This window comes from Copidosoma floridanum, unplaced genomic scaffold (genome assembly GCF_036245765.1).
Source record: "Copidosoma floridanum isolate Cflo_tuat_1 unplaced genomic scaffold, Cflo_Japanese_pri ptg000009l, whole genome shotgun sequence".
Lineage (NCBI taxonomy): Eukaryota > Metazoa > Arthropoda > Insecta > Hymenoptera > Encyrtidae > Copidosoma > Copidosoma floridanum.
This window is the reverse complement of record NW_028321886.1, coordinates 8,991,644-9,013,257: the sequence shown is the minus strand read 5'-3', so window position 1 is coordinate 9,013,257 and position 21,614 is coordinate 8,991,644. Positions and strand designations below refer to the sequence as shown.

At 43.2% G+C, this 21,614-nt stretch overlaps 1 protein-coding gene across 2 annotated transcripts in view; it reads right to left on the bottom strand.

Annotated features, from left to right (window-relative positions):
• Positions 1-2,582: 2,582 nt before the first annotated feature.
• The window catches only part of Ance-3 (angiotensin-converting enzyme Ance-3), a 40,378-nt gene continuing 21,346 nt past the window's right edge, over positions 2,583-21,614 (bottom strand). For both annotated transcript variants that reach the window (XM_014351136.2, XM_014351135.2), the window contains exons 11-13: positions 15,797-15,937; positions 6,084-6,250; positions 2,583-3,383 (exon numbers count right to left, since the gene is read on the bottom strand). In XM_014351136.2, coding sequence (XP_014206622.2) covers positions 3,238-3,383; positions 6,084-6,250; positions 15,797-15,937 — 454 coding nt within the window. In that variant the 3' untranslated portion in view covers positions 2,583-3,237. The remainder of the gene's footprint in view (positions 3,384-6,083; positions 6,251-15,796; positions 15,938-21,614) is intronic.

Genomic DNA, 21,614 nt, shown 5'->3' with positions numbered 1-21,614 from the left:
AATGTACGAGTTTTCCTTTGAGACTTCATACCGGTATACGATCATCCGAAGAATAAACTATGCACGACAATGATAAAATAACAAGGGTACATAATGAAACGTAATCGGTTGATGGGTCACAATCGTCCGAGCCCTTATTCGGCGCGTGCAGAGTGGCAAACTGTACCTCTTCAGGTGTTGTCGCCCCGTACGCAAGTATTTAGGTCCCGACTCCACGAGAGACCGCATAAACTGCACAACGCGTAATAAGTGTAATTACTTGTACCGCGTAGCGAGAGGGAACATTTGCACCGCAATCGTACGTCCATGATAATAGGTTGCCGGTGTGAGTCGTCGCACTCTGTGCGCGCGTTATATACCGTGTGGTGCCCTGCAAAGACAGTACTTGCAGTAGCGTAATAGAATGATTGGGCCCGGGTAATCCCTTCTCTCTGATATGTATATATATATACGTGGCTCCTGATGGTCCAGTCGTATCTGCAGATAGAGGGTATATATAGGTATGCCGATGCTTCGACTGTTTGAGATTCCAAAGCCACCGGATACTACCCGTCACGCGTGTGCACACGTACAACCGTCTCTCTGATTTTTTTTTTTTTTCCGGTGCACATGTGTCGGTGGCACACACTGCTTCCGCCGCGCAAATTTATAAACGTGGTTGTACAGTACAGAGTTTAAGCGGATAAGTAAAAAATGTCCCTTTGCAGCCCCTTTCAAGTAATACTTGTACACGTGCATACCTACCTATACATACTTGGGAAATCGGATCAGATGGCAGATTTTCCAATAAGACGAGCCTTATACGATTCCTTTCGTCGTAAGATTCGTAATATTTGAAATTGGCTAAAAGTACCTCGTAAGGAAATGAGAGGGCAATTTTATCGTCTACGATAATTTATTCATTACATTTGCAAACAAACATTTGAACGATGGTCGATACAACTATACGTATACAAATATCAATTGCTATTTGTCAAAGTATGATGTAATAATAATAATTTTATATATAATAGCATAAAATAACGTATTGCACGAACAAACAACGCTTTTGTATTTACAATATTATTATTTTATCTTCTTACTCCTAAACGCAGTTTTATTTGCTTTAATATATATATATTTTTTTTTTCTTTCATCCAACCATTTCATCTTTTGTACGAATTACACAAATGCCAGTGTTTTTCTCTCACACACACACACTAACGCATTGTACACTCGAAGCTTGGGCACATAAATACACGTTACGTAATACTTGACACGCTAAACGGTATAGAAGAACAAAAATAATTTTTGAAATAAAAGCTACGGGTGTAAAAGAAAGTTTCAACTCGGCAGACAATCACAAGTACACACCATTTGGACGTAGGTAAGTATATAATTATGATTATGTGGCTTAATCGGTACATTTCCTGTACACGAGTTCCGCAAGCAAGTAAGTATATAAGTGTACAAAAGCGCATACTCGCGTACAAGCGAGAGGGGTGTACAAAGTGTATATATTATTATTATTACTATTATCCGTTATATGTACACAAGTGCAACAAACCTCTCGTCGTGGGGTATCGTGTACGCCAGCACATATTGAAAATCAACGCCGAGAATACAGTATATACTTATACGAGACAGTCGAGCCGGTATACATGATATTTATGTGTTTTACGCGTACCTATACACAAGACGTGTACAGCTGTCTCGGCAAAACGAACGGATTCCCGAAGACGCGAAGTCGCGGTACAAGCAAGTTCACTTACATGTCATACATAAATATACGTGTACATCCACGTTGGTACGCGAAATCTGTTGTACACACTCTGTTGGATGAAAATGTTAAAAAGCCACTTATTCCCCGCATCAGCGCTTCCATGAGTCATTGTCGGGGCGACGGGGGCGATTGTTTCGAGGCGCGTCGATTGGAATCGTGTTGTTTTTTTTTCAACCAAAAGTCACAAATCGGGACAAAACATAGCAGTGGTTGGCGGGTGGAGGGATCAAGAAAAATTTATGACCGTCGCACGCGGTGGCTTGTCTCATTGTCTCCGGGATCAAAAGGAGTCGTTGCAATAAAAAGCGATAAATCCCCTCGCGGACGTACAAGCGCGACAGAGTGTCCTTGGCAGTAGAGCCAGGGGTAGCAAAGTAGAGTTCCGGATGTATATGTACCTATTATGCTTGCGCGGTTACATTGATACACGCCGGCTCGACTTTTCGCGCTCGCAAATCGGTGAAAGTCGCTCTGGTGCACGTACACCAATCGACGTAACACAGAGAGCACACACGCGACACGGACCGGCGTCTCATTGTTTTCTGGGCTGGCATTGTCGGCCTTCCGTCCTTTGCACGGACACATTGCACAAGAGAGCACCGACGACTTGATACCCGCTTGCTCAAGCTTACGTATGTATACGAGTTTTCGGACCCATTGTGCCCGAGCTGCCCACCTTTTCTTGTACATGCATACGACGAGCCTGGAATCGGACGATTTGGTTTTTCAATGGCTCGATCGCCGAAAGCCCGAATAATACATTTGTGTGCATATATATATATATATACGCCAAAGATTTCGGAAGAAAGTTTTTTCTTCCCTCCCCTCCTTGCCTTGCCTCGCGTTCCGAAAAATCGAGGGCTCCGATTACCGTGTCGCTCAAAACTCACGCGCGCGCGCTCGTGCCGGCACATTATCGATCCATTATATGGAAATTCGGCCAATGCTTTGGGCCATTGTGGTTTAAAGAACGGGGCATTGCAGCGTTGTTTCCTCGGCCACTGCACGAAAGAACACGCGATCTAAAAATCTAAACGGGGGAACCCCTCGATCCTGTGATTATTACAGCCAGGACGAATTCACGTCGCCTCCTCCGCTTTGGTTCCGCGTTCCGATCCCAAACATCTGTCACGCCACGACATGGTTATCCCGGTATTACGTGATCATTGGGAAGTGGAATCGCGACGAAGGTACGAATTTCGGAGGCCCCTACTGTTTCCAGATCGGCAAAAATCGGCAAAGATCGGTTGACGATCGAATCAAACTTATTACCCCCAATCCTTGACAACAGCTTTGATTCTCATCACAAAAATTACACACACACACACATACTCGCACATCCTATATTTGGTTCGCGCGGGGCAAACTTGCGTTAATCAGTTTGGAAATTGGCGCAGTACTCGACGAGTAACTAGGCACGTATATTATGTATTAAAAGTGTGATATCCTGCAGGGGTTGTTTATACAAGTATGGCTCAGAGGAAGGACAGGGTCGAGGCCAAGATGATCGTCGTGACGAGCGTCGCTCCCAGGTACACCGGTGCTGCGCTGTTGAAGTAGTAGCCGTTGCCGTAGACCTCGAGACCCGCCGTCTCGATGCTCAGCTTGCAGTAGTCGCCGTCTGAAAGAGATCGAAAGATATGGCGGTCAACCTCGAATTTTTTTTTTTTTTTTTTAGGTGTCAAGTGATGAAAAAAAAAAAAAAAAAAAAACCTCTAATGCCTCTATCCAAGCGATCGCGTTTTCTGCACATGCAGATACAAGTCATATTATCGTATTGCACGATGACGACACATAGTCTTTGTACTTTTTTAGCCAGCGAATCTCTGGTTTTTTGCGGTAGTCATCTACACTTTTAAATCATTCAAATCAGTAACCATCAAAAATTCATTAACCCACGGTTATTCGCAAAATTCAAGCTTAGACACACGCCACATCGCCAAAGCACTTGGGTGCGCTTAATACTTACTTTTAGTCCCACGAGAAGTGCCATTATTTGCTGCGCGGTGAACATGATGCAACGTACCTACACCTACCTAACGTTTCTCACGCGTTACAATGCACTTTTCGTGACATTTATATATCTATATATTATGGCCGCGCTACATTATACATGCACACCCCTGTTATTTCTCATAATACATTTAACACGCGATTAGGTTACTCTCGTACACCCGTTCTCCGTGAAATTTCCAATAATTTTCCGCGCATAAGTAAATAGGCACACGTGCCTCGCCGTATAGTGCAATATTGTGTCCCGATCGCAAAGAGCCCATTCCCCGTTAAAACGCTATACCACCTTCCACTCGAAAAAATTAAACACTCGTTTCATGCCCTCGATTGAAATGGATGTCATTTGTATTCATTGAAATCGCTTTAATAAATGTGTATACAGAGGAGCGAGAGCGTAAATATACTACATAATAGAAGAAGCAGCTTACGAGAGCGATCTACTTGAGCGATACTATATGGCAACTCGGTTGCAGAGGCAAAAAAGGAGAGAGAGAGAGTATAGGTGAAAACAGTACTGCAACGTATATATATACAAACTCATTATTATATCGATCGTGCGCGAAGGCGTCCCTGGCAGGACTCCAACAAATGGAGTACATATATATACATTTGCGCGGTAGCGGAGCATCCGCGATGCTCGTGCACATCGTAATAAATAGATTAGTCTCGGAGCAGTGGCATATATATATATGTACAGTTGGCCGAGCAAAAAAGAAATAAAGAGCTGGGGTCTCATATTACGGGATCTCTCGCTCGTTGGCACTTAATTAGATAACGAGAGGGACAAGCTATGATGCACGAGATACATGTACGTATAACAGGCGTATTGCGCAAGAAGCTCGCGGCAGACAACGACTGTATCATTAAGATTCGCGGCCCTTGAGAAAATCGGCCGAGTTCCCATCCGCGTTCGTTTTTCTGTCGCTGCGCTGTGCCGCGCTATTGTGCCGCATGTATATTATATATACAGCTCGAGATTATGTCACGCCGAGAATTCGGTGATCGCGCGCAACACTTGGGAGGTATACATAAATATACCTTGTATACACCGAGGCATAGGCAAAATAAGCGACGATTTCGTTTTACGTTCTGCAGCAGCCCCCGATGCCGATCGTTCGCGGATCAGCCTGTCCGATAATTAGAAAGGCGCTGCAGTAGCTCCCGTGGGTGCTCCTGCGTATACATATAGGTGTAGCTAGAGGCTGTCTCTGGTCCAGGGTTATAGCCTGGGGCGATCCCCAAGATATATATGTGTACGGTGACTGTATAATGCCAGGAAATCTCCGACGGAATCTCCAAACTGACATTTCTGAGGGCACGCAACATTGCCAAGCGGATATTTTCTTTGAACAACGCGCGATCGATTGTTAAATTTTTTTTTTTTTTTTTCATGTGTATCAAGTGTAGTTGTCTTGTGATTTAAATATGTGGAAATCCCGCCAATCCCGTCTATTATTAAGTATCGTAAGTCTTACACTGTACCAGAAAGTACAGAGTTACTGGCTGAAAAAGTGCAAATTGTACGCCGCATTGTTCCAGTTTGAAAGAGTACGTAATAAGAGGGTAAATTCTTGAAAATATAACGGTGTGCGGCAAGTAAAAAAAAAACAATCCATTTTGTGGCCTTTCACCTCTTCCCCGTATTTCGTTATCTACTGGTCAGTGCTGCGGGCAATAAAAGGTACAGCGTGATGCAAGATATTGTTTCTTTGACGGTTTGTTATCGCCCTTCTCGTAGCTTTTAAATAACAATACATCCTTAACGAGGCTTAAATTCAATCATAGAAGCGAGTCACGGGTTTTTTCATCAAAAAAAAAAAAAAAGAAAATTGTGACGAAACATAGCCCATCACAATCATCATCCATTTGAATGTCGAAATTCACAATTCCGCGCTCCGGCAACCCGAAAAACATGAGCCAACCCGTTTTTTTTTTCTCCCGAAATATAATAATAAAAAAGAAAGCGACTCGCCGTGCACGAATCTCGGACATGCCGGTTGGGCACCCGCAAGACAGAGTCGAGCCGTCAATTGAATCGCGCGCCGGGCAATTACGGAGGAACCACTCGCGTTTTTCGCACTCGACGCGCGACCGCGCCAGCGTGGAAAAGCCCTACTTAAGTATACACCGGACCCCCTTTTTTACATTCGAAACGTGGGCGATAATCGCGCTCCTCCGTCACGCAACCGCGCGTAAGTGCATGCACGTCGAATATCTTAAGAGCTTTAATGGCCATCAGAGGGGAAAAAAAAAAAGAGAGTCGAATATTTCTCGTCGCGCAAAGATACAAACATGTAGGTATGCTCACCATAAGTCCAGCCCACGAGTTCGTTTGTCCGGAAGTTTTCCGCCCGTAGCCAGTCCTCGAGGGGCCGGAAGTATTCCCGGAGGGCGGATGCGTTCAATCGCGCCTCGCCCGTCGCCTCGATCAGAACGTCTTGCCAAGGCCTCGAGGCTCCCCTTTCCATAAGCTTCCTGAAAAAACAAAAACAATGTGACAAAATCCGCTGGTTTTACATTTTCCACAAAAGTACTGGTAGGGCCTCATCAAGACGGAGAAGCAAACTGGATGAAAAACGCTTATCTCGGCCAACAAAGTCGAAGGAACCTTGCGTGCATCATGTTACTTTTGATCCGCCGCGTGCATAGACGTGAGAAGCAAACAGATGTTCCTAGTATAGGGGAAAGCTTTCTCACCGGAGCAGAGACAGAGAGGGACGAAGGAAAGGTGTAGGAAAAACCGGTCTGTGAGAAAAAGACGTAAAGTTGCGCAACAATACAACTTTGTTCGACCCATCGTCATCATCCATTTCGCGCATCTTTTTGCTGTGCGTCATTGTGTATACATATACCTTTTATCTCATTCGTTACGGCGGCACCGGTGATGTTGATGTACATTCACCAGCACGCGTATCCATTCGTATGTTTGTCACGCCATATAATATACGTATCATAAAGGAGTATAGGAGAGAAATTGCTCAGCGCAAACAGGTGCATTTTGCCATTTTTCTCATTTAAAAACTCTATATAGTTAGGTGTACTTACACGTATACACACGGATACAATACCGAGCAAACATATATCTCGAGTGGGCGAGATATATACATGGCCAAGAAGGATGTAGATGTACCAAAAGATTACCGAATTTCCCCGAGAACGTGATATTATAACGAGTTTGCTTTCCGCTAATAGATGGCAAATAATGTATAGGTGCACGCGTACACGTAAGATTTCAGCTATCCGATAAAATATAAATATGAATGGGGCTCGAGGTTACGTGGACTTACACCCGTATTCTTATCGAACGACTGGGTCTAGAGCTAATTTTTATAGCACTATTAGCTTCCAATCTGGTACACCTAGGCCTATGTATACCTACTTATATATACTCATACACAGCTATTGGATGTGTAAAAGTGTGCTCAGTGTAAGCTCGATTAGGCGTTGTTTTTTTTTTTTTTTAAGCGCGCGATTCAGTAAAATCATAAATCACCCCAACGGCGAAACAGTAGCAGCGGCAGCTGTATGCACGTCGGGCTTATCGCTGCGAGTTATTGTCGGACGTTTCGTTAACAAGAAGAACCAGAGCCGCCGAGAGAGAAACAATGATTGCGGTGAAAAGAGGTCACAGCAGCCGAGTAGTGCCGTTGGGTATGGGACGCATGTGTGTACTTGTACCTACTGCAGGGGACCGGTATTATACCTACGAATCGGCTGCACGAGCTGTAACTTACTTCAAAGTTTGTTCTCGTAACAAGGGGTCCAGCTACGTAGTATATATGTATATAAATCGGCAATGGTGCAAAACGTTCGGCAAGCGCGTGAGAACCGGACGCGCGTCGATCTCCGCCCAAAAAAAAAAACACAAAAAATCCATAAATGTCTCGACATCAGCCTCCTATTAGGGTGTAAATCTCGGTAAAAAGTAATACTTACCCACTAGCCGATCGCGCGCACACGCATTAATACGTATAAATATATATATTTATGCGCATGATTTATCAGAGGCTCGTAATTTCCGGTCTACACGCGCGCCCGGGCTGTCCTCGCGCTCTCCACAAATATATCCAGCTATAAGTGTGTAATAGCACACATATGGTGTAATAGTATACATTATCTGCAGCTTTATCACTGCGATTATTTATACTGGACTAGTGCGTGGATACGTGCGTACTTACAACACAGAGGGTTGGGGGGTTGGCCTATACACACGATTTTCGAGGATAAAGTAATGTATCCTCCGAAAGCTCGGCTGTACTCAACTTCATCGCTCGCTAATTGCGCCGGTGGGTCGGGCAGGGCTGTTTTCACTTTTACTATATGATACAAGTATAGGCGCTGGGCGTTGCTCGAGGTAATTTTTTATCCTCCCCTTCCCCGCCACCCTTTTGTCCTCACCTGTCCCAACGATATCTATGTGTTTCACGGCACGGCCCATGCGCGTGCGTGCGTCTGTTATACACCATGCAGGAGCAACTCGACGATTTTCCCCGCTCTCCTAATCTCGGCGAGGACAATAAATTGTTGTTTCGGCATTTTCATTTCTTGCGTAAGCGCGCGTGTGTTACGACCACGCGTTCACATACCGACATCGTTTAGCTGCGTGTGTTCGTGCATACAGGTAATCCATTTGCTGTGCCATTATTTGTACGGAGGACCATTTGTATATCGGACTTTCTGAGGGAAAAAAAAAAAAAAAAAAACAGTCCACGCTACGAGTAATTATTGTCTGTTTGATATCCTATGAACAATCAGTGATTAAGTAACATTGGGTTGGACCAGCTAAAGCATAATCGATCGCGAGTGCGTACGCTGTACGATATAAGGCACTCGTTCCCTTCCGATGCACGCGATTGCTAGTGAAACGTCCTTACTGTCGAATAAACTTGACATGGAAGAAAAAAAAAAAAAAAGAGTTTTCTCGAGGGTAAAAAGAAATGAAGTAACATTACGATTAGCGCCAATGCGCGGGTCTACGTCGCAAACCAAAGTATGGGTACACTGTACGCAAATACAGGTGTAAATATATAACAAGGACGTGGAAACGGAAATCGTCCTCTCGAAGCAGCCAGGATGAAATTACGGTTATCCTATATAGCAACTGTAATTAAAATGGCACGCGAAATCGCACCCTCTAATGCTCGATTGATCAAAGCGCGTGTATTATAAGTACAGGTACCATAACAAGATTCGTACGTAAATGCATATATGCGTGCCATTTGGACATGTATATATATTTTGCCATGTATACTCGAGCGCAGATTTCACTCTTGAAGATCAGCGACAGCCGTACGCGTATATAGGTATACGCTAGCGAGTCGCGGGAGCGATTAATTACACGCCTTTCCGAACGACTCTCGGTTTGTCTGACAGCCGGGGCTGATCATATTATTGTCGCGTTGTTGCAAAACTGGTAACGGCACTATATGGCAAGCCGTGCGTTGCATAGGCTATGCGTATATGTATAAAGTACGGTAGATGAATCCGGACGCGTTATTGCGCAAAGGTGAACCGCATACTTACTTGTTTTGGGATGAAATAAATAACATTTGGGCAAAAGGATCGCCACGGCACCTGTTCGTATCGTCCTTGCTTTGGTTGATAATGAACGCCACGCGCGCCAAGTAAGTAGGTAATTTTCCTTTGCGTTCGAAAAAAAAAAAAAAAAAAAAAAAAAAAAGAATCGTCCGTGTAGATATATATATTGTGTTCGCACATAGGCGTGCGTGTATCCTTTTGCTCTTTCCCTTGCAAAACACCCATAATTTCACGCGCAGCAGCGACTTTTGTATCGTAATCTGGCCAAGGCTAGCGCTCCCTCGGTGTCGATACCTCGCAAGGTTACATCAAAAGGCATATATATATACAATCGGGCAAGTATAAGCGCTCTCTTTATAAGCATCTATATTTACGTATTATATTCCTAATGGTGGTTGTAGGTATACCCTTATGCCACACCACTGTGGTAACGGTGCCTTGAAAAATCACTAGCAGCTTGTATTATTGCACCGAAGCACATTTCACTCTCAATGTCTCAACCAAGGGACGCGGGAAAGAGAGTTTCCCCATATCTACATTGGCTATTGCTGTTTTCAAAACGTCAAATATTGTAACTATACTTTATAATTAGCATCTCGCGCAATAGGTGCACAGCAAAATACTTAAACGAGCCTGGACAAAGTAGTGCATAAACACGAAACTTGATTTATCACTCATTGAGTGTTTAAAAGCAAAGTGAAAATACCTGGGCACATTCACGGAATTTTGTCAACTGTATTTTTATTTACGCACTGCCCAAGAGTATGTAAAAGTTTTGCGAAAAAAAAAAGAAAAAAAAAAGTTAATCGTCGTTGTATACTAACAATGTGCCACACGAAAGTGGAATTCCTCTGTTAATGTTATACTGTAAATACAATCCGTGGTATTATCGTTGCCCCAATGTTACGTAACGTTAACTCATTCATTTCGAGCATCAATGTATATTTTCAAACTTTGATAATAATTAATTTCCGTACAACGCACTCGTGTCCAAAAAGCTATCAACCTTAGCGAGTATATGAATAATTAAACCGTACTTTGCACGTTACACAATGATTCCCTCAACCAGCTACATACATATATTATACGTATGCCATATTTTTCTAGATTTTCCCATTTCGAAATAATAACTTGCATGACATCGCCTTACATACGACCAGTCGAGGACGAAAATAGCTCGGACGACTGATATTCAATATCGAGCAGCGCAACACTCAAAGAGCTTGTCCATCCATAAATCCATCATCATCGCATGCAAAAAGGTATAGTAACACCACCCACCGATCGACACAATGAGTCGCAGATGAAGCCCGCATTGGGAAACCATAGCCTTGGATTTCCCAGCGCTTTTCGTATCCGCGATTGCACGGCGCGTCTTTCCCATCGTCGATGCACCTGTGCACCATCGCCTTCATTTTCATAATCATGCATATACGCGTATATTGTATTCATGTATGCACAAGATCTCAACTCTGATGCTTGTAAATACATATACATTATGACCATAATACACGTGATTAACGCAATAATTTATCCGTGGCGCGATCGGCCCGCCGACAAGTACAAATTACCCAAACCGGAGGAAGGATGTTCCGCGAGAGAGTTGAGTATAATTTCACCGGGGAGCAGCGGTAGCTCGATTTTTAAATTGAAACTCGCGAAAAGAAGAGACTTCCCACGCGGCCTCGTTTAAGAAGAGAGGAGGAGGAAAAAAAAAAAGATCGGACCGGTACACCCTCCAGGCGGATCTTCCTCTCGAAAGGGGGGGAAATTAGTCAAGTCATCCGATGCGCCGTGTTTTTTTTTTTTTTCCCCTACATTTACGTGTGCAGTACATCACCCCCACCCGCTGAGAACGACACACGTGCCCATCACGCGCGTACGTACACGCTCGTTTTTTTACGTAAGAAAATTTAATTAGTCACCGATCTCTCGCGCTCGCGCGTTGCGCAATGCGTCATTTTGCGCCGGTATACAGTGATACGCTGTACATTGAAACGAAATCGCCCGACGAACGGGATATTAAAAAACTCGAGAACAAAATGAAAAGTAAAAGCCGTCGGGCGCCACCGACAAGAGTATAATATATGTATATACGTACAATGCACACACGCCGCATATTGTGCTGCAGGTGTGTGTATAATATCCGCAAAAGAAAGTATAAGAAGGACGCCAGTGAGAGAAAAAAACAAAAATATCAATCCAAACAAAAGTTTTTGCGGCCCCACGAGTCGTTATCGCGTCCCTATATATATATATATACGTAATAACGGACTCAGAGATGCATATTTACACGAGGAATATAATAGTGTTAAGCCTCGAGAGGTGTGCGTGACATAACACCCCGGACCCAGAAAAAAAAGAACCCATAGTTCAAAACTCGTTGGAGCGAATGGGAGCAAATAGACGGATATAGAGTTTCCCGCGTGCCGAGCTCTGGCGACCACACCAATAAAGTGTACACTCGATGATTTTGGCTTTTCGCGGGCAACCCAAACGTGGCATTAGCATATTGCCGGGATGATAAAAATCGGGCCAGAGCAGCTTTTCGTTGTACTCCGTCGTGACATAAGGCCGTTTATCCTCGCATGTATATATATATATGGGCACACGGGCTCCGGTATCATTTATACAAGAGAGACGCTATCTCCGGTCCTTTCCTCCTTTGGAGTATGGGTAATGTACCAGGTGTGCCCTTCGCGTGTACGCGGAGATTTATGTTGCACGCTGTTGTTGTTGTTGTTGTTGTTTCGAGAGCTTTTACAATATGTACATAACCGACGGACCCACGAACGAAATGTATGCCTCAACGGAGCGAGATTGCGCTCCGAGACCTGTTGGCCGGTGGTTTGGTTATACCCTCTCGATCCTGCACTTGCAAACGATCCTCCGACACTCGATGCTCCTCCTCTGCCTTGGGTGTATACATTGAATGGAGAAATCGTTGAATAATCGAACATCGATGAGTTGCGGTTTTAACCGAACCTGTCCATAGCGTACGCAACTCACGAGAACTGCATTTCCACATGCATATTAATAATAAATTTTTTTAGTCAGCTAAATCGACGTTAAATATACCTATACTTATAGTGTGAAGGACACGCGAACTGTACGATCCATTAATTCCAAAAACGCGAGGCAAGTATAGGTGTATACTCGAAGCATTTCGCGCTTGACTCGTTATAAACGCGCCGATTAAGACGTTACGCTCTCAATCCGTAATCGTGTGTATTCGCGTAAGTACCTTTACTCGCGTGCGATTTACGGGCGCGTATAGTCGTTCATAAATATTGAACACCAGCCTCAATCACGGATATGCACTCGCCTCGGTCGAATGGTACATCATCCGTTGTGACGCCTGTTTTTTTCCTCCTTGTTCTCTCGGTTCATAAAAAATTGTTTCGAAACCTTTGCAAGTTCGATCGACTCGAATGCTCGTGCTTTTGATGAATAAATTAAAAAATCTCGGCTGTTTCCGTGTATAGTTCCGGAAATAGCGAGAAGACAGCTGTCAAAGTTACAATGCCGTGGAAAAGTGCCCAATCGAGCGGGTGTATGAAGGTATATATATATATGACACAGTACGCGCGACTTACGTCACGGGAAACTCGCGGTGCACGAGATCGAGCGCCGAGATACAATAAGTATACCTATAAGTGCAGCGGGACGCGCTTGGCTTGTATTCCAAAGGTGCTTTCGATGATGGGCCGCCCGATACCGACGGGTGTCCCCGGCACTGCTGCTGCCAACGCGTATAATATGTTCCGCCCGCCTTGCACAATGTCTCCTCACACCTGATATGCTACTACTCTCCATTATACTTTTCCCATCGATATACTTCACACAAGCTATAACAATAAACGCTGGTATTGCCTGTAGTTACCGTATAGAAGAAAATCGTTAGTCGTGCACGTATCGAGAACGTGTGTATATATAATACTCCATACGTATAGTCGTCACTTGTATACCTATCGGGTCTTAATTCGCGGATAAGGATCTGTTGGCGGAGACGCATAAATTATCACAAATGCCGGCTGGACGTTTTTTTTTTTGTTTAGTGGCGGACGCAAGTATATATATATTTATGTACACGCTCGCTGATAAGAGGGTATATTGTAATGAATTATCGGCATCCCAAAAAAACGATATTATTCTGCCTGAAGCGGTGGGCCTTGGATTTTTCACGTTTGCACGGAGTATGAAAAACGCGGACAACTATATATACCTACGTACCATAATCGCGGCGCACGCGTGTCCAAGTACAATGTAATGAATGTACACACTTGTGCAATGGTCTTGTCGTAACGTAAGACGGGTGGCTGGTTGACACGCACGCGGACACGGACGCGCGTACATCGTAATAATAGACTCGCAAAGACAACGGAAGGAATTTCAGATTTCTCGAGAGAGTAAGAAAAAAACAAAAAAATAAATAAATAAAATTTGTCGTGCGAAGAAATTACTTACTACTCCTGATGCAATAAAATCATAGATAAGCCAACAAAATCACTGATGAATAAATACACACGGGATGCCGCAACGCTGGTATACAAGCATATAATGTACATGCGCACGAGTGCTCGCTCGGGTGTATAAATTTTTATATGATTGAGCGCCGAGGCGCGTAATAATTGTGAGAATGCGACGCGGAGCAACAATGAGAGACCGGACACAGAGATCACGGCGATGCACGTATATATTTACAAGGGGAGGAGGAGATACAGGCGTCGAGAGCATAAAGGATATGCCTGCAAGAGAGTCGTCGCATATGGTGTACAACCCCCCCGCGCGCTAATACGTCAATTTCGAACTTCCGATAGCCGCTCCGGACAGTCAACTCGAGAGATATCACAATGGACCCTACGTATATAATAATTATATTGTAGGTATACATGGTTGCAATTGTTCACGTTTAACCGAGTGCCTGTGTGTCTGCCTGTCCGTGTACGTATACCTACTTTGCAACGTGTCGCCGAGTGATCGGTAATGCGATCCCCCTTATTCCACTTTATTTCCCTCGATGCGTGCAAACGGGGCTTGTGCAACCCGCGCTCTTAACCGGCGTTGATGATATTCCGAAGCAGCTAACCGCGTGCGATTGAGAAATGCCGTTTTTGCTCTCGCGCGTGTTATCAAACGGAGCCCCACCGGTGCGTGCGTCGTATCGTCCTTCGCCAGGAGAGCCAAGAGAAAGAGACTCCCGAAAAAACAACACTAAACTCATTAAGGAGATAAAACAAAAATTTCGCAACCATACGTTACGTCCACCGCGTATAATAATATTATGTGGATAAGCAGCCGAGTTTTATATTTTTTTTGCCCGACTTTTTTTTCTTTTTTTTACCGGCCAAGAGTCGACTATACAACCCTCGTAACTATGGGGTTTTTGCGCGCGGACGTTTATACGATCGGCAAATCCAGAGGACGATCGTTGCGAAACCCACGTACACTTAATATGGTTTTAAGGCTGCGCCCATCAGGAGTAAGTATGTCCCATTGGCTCCGATTACTGCCCTCTCCGACGCCTGCTCGGAAGGATACATAATATATCCTTGCGCACAACACGGCGCGTGAAAAAAAACAAAAAGTCTCCGGGACGAGGAGCTCGGGTTGTGCAACGCATGGGACAACATGTGGATTGGCCAACGCATCCGAGAGCCACGTATATATATATATGTGTAGGGGGATCCCTGTGCACTAAGCGCGTCCTGTCTATGTCGGTCAGTTCGTGTTTGTAGCTGACCGGAAGCACGTGGAGGCTTTAGGGCTCTATCGCCCTGGGCAGGAGACGCGTATATACGCGATGAGCCGCTCTGCTGCGGTGCTTGTACGTTTCGGCTAAACTCTAATGCTCATGTAGGTAGAGTACGTAATCGTCTTTTGGCTGTGATGGAAAATTATTTATGCCGTCACGTGCGGCCGGTATCTATATTTTCGTCAGGAAATATCTTACTGTTTTATTTTTTAAATATTTTCTCCAGCAATCCATGCTCGAACTGTAATCTTATAATGATGTTCATTCGACCAAGTCAAAAGTAACGAGACAATAATCGTCACGGCAAGAAGTATCCATTTCAAGTGGAGACCTAATGAAAAACACCACACGCACCGTTACATGAAATTTTTAAAAGCTTCAAAGTCGTTATAGTTCTAAGTTACAAATCTTTGTCTTCAGCGGTCGCTAGTTGACCTCACGTAGCAGGAGAAATAAGAGTCCACTTGAAATAAAAGTGCGAAAAGTCTTAAACCCTCGTTAAATACAGCACACGCTTGTTGGACGATTATTATCGAGAGAAACGCGAAACACGCGTTGTACACACACAACAAAGACCGTTGGTCTCGTTGAATGATTGCCGTGGCTCGCAGCTTCGACGAGATAATCATACGTATTACCGTGTTCGTGCAATACCAACACTCTCGAAAGGCTCCCCGACGTGAGAAAATTGTTGGGGAAAAAAAAAAAAGCAAACATGCAAAACTCACCCCAATATGGCACCCGCCTCGGGGCTCCTGTAAAAGTCACACCTGTGCAGCGGCTTGCGAGGATCGTCGAACGAACGCTGTCCCGCTGCCCGGCACAACGCTCGGTACAGCTGGAACTGCAGCACTCCGGAGACAAAGTTCCTGCAAGGAAAAAACAATAGGTATGGTCAACCACACTTTTCGTACTTGACGAGGGAGGTAAGTTGAATGAAGGTAAAATCTGTACAAACGAGAGGCCCCTCCGACGGGATGAGAAATGCGGGTCGCGTCATTAGTGCACGCGGATGTTTACACGTTGTACCGTAAGTGCATGGCGGTTATACAAGCGAGGATCCCCGAGTCCCGAATCGGCTTTTAATCGCTCGCCACACGCAACGCGTGTATATTATATACATATATATCTCCCTCGGTGCGCTCGCTTTCGTTAATTCATCTCCTCACTCGATGAACTTAATTGCATCTTCGATCCCCTCGGTTGTATTACACCCATTACTTTTTTTCCTTCCCTTTTCTTTTCAAAACCAACAGTTTGATTATTTGAAGGTCGGAGCGCATACAATCGTTTTAATTAATTCGTCTCCATTAGATGGGGGAAAAATTACCTCTCGACGGCCCGTCATAATTCACCTCCTTCCGTTGGCTCGTGCTCGTTTATTTCAATCAGTCCGTAGCCTGCACACGATTATGGCCTTTGAATACCAAATTCGAAAAAAGGCGCGTATAATGAAACATGTATATTAACGCCCAATCGTTTGAAAAAGGCGTTACAAGCTGTTTCCAAGTGGCGGTCGATTTTACGCTTTTGAATTAAAAGCAATGGCCCGATGCGGGGGAAATGTGAAAAGTCGGCCGCAACTTTGGTAGGTATATATATACGTGTTTGGCCCGAGTGTAGCGTCCCGCGCACAGTTTGCCAGTTTCGCGAAATGAGCCGAAAAGTGCATAAAAACATACGCCAAAGGGAGCACTTTCACGAGTGGGAACAGAGCCAAATAACCTCCCTTGCTCTTCTTCCTCGTCACTCCATGATACGGAGCCTCGGCTAGGTTTTAATTATACGCTTACAATTTACACTTTTCGTACATTTTCCAAGAATCAATTTTCATTTGCGTGGGGTAACATATATTATATTCTATACGATGGTTTCCTCATTAGTCAAGGTGATACACTTTTACCTCGAGCATTTATTTATCAAACGTCAAAATTAATTATCAACTTCATTGAGTTTTGGAATTTAACTGGCCGTCATTCGGTACATTGGCTTTGAAAATGTTGTCACAAGTGCCATTAGAAGCGAAAAAATACTCAAATAATGTCATTGGAAAACGCGCGTAATTGCGCACAGAGTTATTAATTTATGTATCCTCGTGCCTATATCCGATCTCCCCATTCGAGGCGGAGCAGCCGCTGTCGTTGCCATATGAAATACATATACAAAGTTACATCGAGCGTATTTTGATAACGTAACTTTAAATGCGTGTAACGCGCGATATTGCGTCGGCTCTTACGGTAAGAGCAGATCCTAAGCTGGTAAGAAAAAAAAAAAAGAGTTATGCGTGCACGAGGGTAAAAGAAAAAGAGAAAAAAAAAAAAAAGGATAAAAATATCTCTTGCGCACGGGGAGTCATTCAAATCGAATTGATTTCCCAATACCCGAAGCGCGCGCTTACTCGCTGTAACGAGGTAATAATACTAGCTCTGGGAGCTTCTGGTTGTACAACCTGTATAATGTACGCTTTGGCGCGAAATCGGAAAATCTTCGGAGGGAATCTACATCGGGGGGAGCTGATGCGATGCCAAATTCAAAGGTGAATTCAATCCGCGATACAGGCGCGAAAAGTATAATTTTCGCGACCACCGGGATATACATGTATCATATACAATATATATATATATGTGTACAGCCATTGTCAGCCAAAGCACAGGCCTATACAAAGTGGGAAACGTATGTGTACGGCGCACTTGTCGCGAGTCCATATAATTAGGAAGACGTGCCGGCGCGCGAATAAATTAGAGCCGCGCGAAACTGGGCCACGGGGGCTTATATGTGTGCCCAGGTACACTTGACGTGCACGGCGTGAATGATCGATGGCGATGTAACGTCCGAGGCGTAGGAGTTTGGCGCAGTCCATGTACGCCACATACGTATTATATACCTGGAGCTTGATCATAATAGGCCGGTGCGGAGCGAGAGAGCGCGTAAATAGAGGAAAGGGAGTCGAAGGAGAGGCGGAGGAACGAAAGCGAGAGGTGTATATACACCTCGATCGAAAGCGAAAAGGGAGGAGGAGGAGGAGGAGGGAAAAGGAAATCGAAAACGAGCGCCGCGCTCGGGGGAGTGGTGGCTCCGACGGGGGTAGGGACTGGTCGCGCGTCGTGCACCTCGAGGGGGACCCGCGGACGGGCCGCGAAGGCGAAAGTGCCGGGTGTATAAAAGGCCCCCGAGACCCGGCAATCGGCATCCAGTTCACTTCTGGACGCACCCGTATCGTCGCGTCTACCAAAATGAGAAATCTGGTAACACGCCGAGACCAACTATTTCTTTTTCTTTTTTTTTTTTTTTTTTTTTTTTTTTTTTTTTTTTCCTTTTTAGTACACAACGGCAACAGCTATACTTGGCTGCGATTTCGCTTGCTAGTGCGCGCGACAGTGAAAACTTAGTCCCCCCCCCCCCATTTCCCAGTGTGCTTTCATTTGGAACAGTGCGCTCGTTCACAGCTCGTCAGTGCGATGATTAACGCGTTCTTTCTCTCTCTCTCTCTCTTTTTCCTTCCTTTTGTTATCGTTTCATCAAAGGCGACTTCGCGAGTTTTCGTAAATTCAGGCCCATCTAACCGTACCGATCTCGTCGACTGTTCTAGATGCAAGTGGCCCTGATCGGCCTCGTCGTGTCCGCGACCTGGGCCGAGGTGGTGGTGGACAAGAGCTCGAACCTGGGAGCCAAGAAGCAAGAGAAGCGGGGGCTCGCCGGCCTGGGGTACGGCTACGCTTACGACGGTGGGTACGACATCGGTGCCCCCGGCCCGGCGTACGAGGTTGACCACGGCTACGAGCAGCACGCCGAGGGACCCGTGGCCGCCACCCACAGCGAGAAGGTGGTCACGGTTTTCAAGAACCAGTACGTCCCGTATCCGGTTGAGAAACACGTTCCTTACCCGGTGGAGAAACGCGTGCCCTACCCGGTCAAGGTTTGTACGGCTGGATGCACCGCTCGCGCTCGCTAACGACATTAATGTTTCGTGGAAGATTTCTGTTTCTGTTTCCTACTTATCTAGTTCAATGTAATTAACTTTACTGTTTTGGAAAATTATCGAGTTTTGAGATTTTGCCCACTGTTGACTGGTTGCAAATAATAATACTCTTTTCGATGAATTGATATACAGCAACCGTGACATGAATAATAATAAATTACTCATAAATATACTTACTAGAAAAGGAATGAGATCACCATCACCATTTTTAATATTATTTATGTTTGATACATTCGATGTATTATGGGAGTGAATATCTTACATCCAGTTTCTTTTTTATGACTTGATGCCATTTTTGATTATTTTTGTTTGTAATATGACTATAAAAGATTCATATTGATATAACGATACTCTATTCAATTGCTGTGAATTAGTATTTATCGGTAAGGTCGAAGTATGGAGTTGCCTTGCTTCGAAACATTCGCCAAGGTCATACCTGATCAAGTTACAAGAAATTGATTTAATTACACGTTAGCGTCACAAAAATGCAAATTTCTATCTGTTTTTAGGTGCCAGTACATGTGCCAGTACCAGTAACCAAGGAGGTCCCGGTACGTTTATTTCTTTTTTTTCGGCGTAAAGCTAAGTAGAGTAGAAAATTAAGCAAAGTCGTTATACGATAATTTTATTGAAAAAATAACAGTTACATAACTTTGCCTACTGGCTCAACAGCATTATTCACTTTATTTTTTTATTTTTTCAAAGTTCATAAAATAGTTCAACTTTACGCAGTAGAATTATTTTGCAAAAGTAAAATATCCATTTGAGTTGTATATTTATTTTAGGTTCCGTACAAAGTTTACGTTAAAGTTCCCGTCCATGTACCTCAACCCTACCCAGTCGAGAAAAAGGTAAGACAACGAAAATAATTATTTAAAATAAAAATCTTGTAATTAAGTATCATTTTATTAACTTATTAATTTATATGTGGGTTAAATTAAAATTAATTTAAATTTTAAGTAATTATAATAATTCAATGTTTTTACTAAAGTTTTTACCATCATAAATAACTTGTAAAAATTCTCTGAAGTCGTATATTTTGTTACAAAATGTTTTATAACTACGTTTTTCATGAAATAGCTAAACAAATAGCTAACTCGATTTTAACTCTGTACAAGAAAAAAAAAAAAAAAAAAAAATTATCAGCATACTACAATATGCCAATAAAACAATTATTTTTTATTCAACGTATAAAGTAATTTAAAAAACGAATTTATATTCTTCAGTTCCAAAAATTTCAATGAAAAATATATTTTACTTTTACTGTTATTTTTTTATGTTTTTATATGTAATTTTTCCAGTATGTTATATTAATACAACTTGAAACACTGTATTTCGTATTTTTTTAAATTTAGGTCCCTTATCCGGTGCACGTACCTGTACCCGTCGACAGGCCCGTTAAGGTAAAAACTCGATTATTATTCAATAATGTTATGCAATCATTACATAACATCCAAAATTCAGATTTCCACCTTTTCAATTGCATTTTATAACCTACAAATAAGGGTTTGGTCTTGCCAATTCAAACATTTAAAAAATTGACCCAAGTTCGTATTGCTTTAAATGTTTCGTGACTTATTCCCAGGACACATAAATGTTGTTATAAAGGTGGCATCTTGAAATTTAATCTCGACTGTTACATAATATATATATGATTTAATATCCAAAAAAATATTTTCTACAATAGGTGTTCGTCCCTCAGCCCTATCCAGTTGAAACCATCAAACACGTGGCAGTCAAGGTAAGTTTAATTGCACCTTGGAAGGAAATTTAGAAAAAAAATTTCATCTTGATAAGTTTTTTTTTTTTTACAGGTACCTGAACCACATCCGTATCCCGTCGAGAAACCGGTAAGAATTGAAAAATCACTGCTGATTGATTAAAACAAGGTTTCGAACTCCTATTTTGACATGTATTTTTAAAATGTACCAATTTTTAGTACCAATCTGGATTTACATGTTTTATTAATTTGTTTTGAAGTTGAAAAAGCATGAATAATAATTTGAAACAAAAGAAATAGGTCTAGTTGGTTTTTTAAACATATTTTAACTATAGGACTTGAAACAAGTTTTTTATCAGTCTACGAAGAGGCAAAACAATCAATTGACTTGTAATTATTTTTTAGGTCCCCGTCCCTGTAAAAGTACCAGTGCCGTATGCAGTTCCGTACCCTCAAATACGTGAAGTACACGTTCCGGTAAGAAACCTATAACTAACTTTGAATACTATGAAAGTTATTTTAATGTATCATTTAAAAAATTATTCTGTACTAAAAAAAAATTAATGCATAAATGATGGTTAGATTTATTTTACATTTTTTTGTAGGTAAAAGTCTACGTTGACCGACCATACCCCGTTGCCGTGCCAAAACCTTACCCCGTGGGTTAGTAAAATGCCATCTTTAACAATCTTGATTGTTTTTTTTTTTTTTTTATCCACATTGATGTGCAGTAATTTTATATCTGACAAACAAGACCATTAACAACATATTTTTTATATTTAATTGCAGAAAAGCACGTGCCCGTTCCCGTGGTCCATCACCAGGAGAGCTACGCTCACGCCTCCGC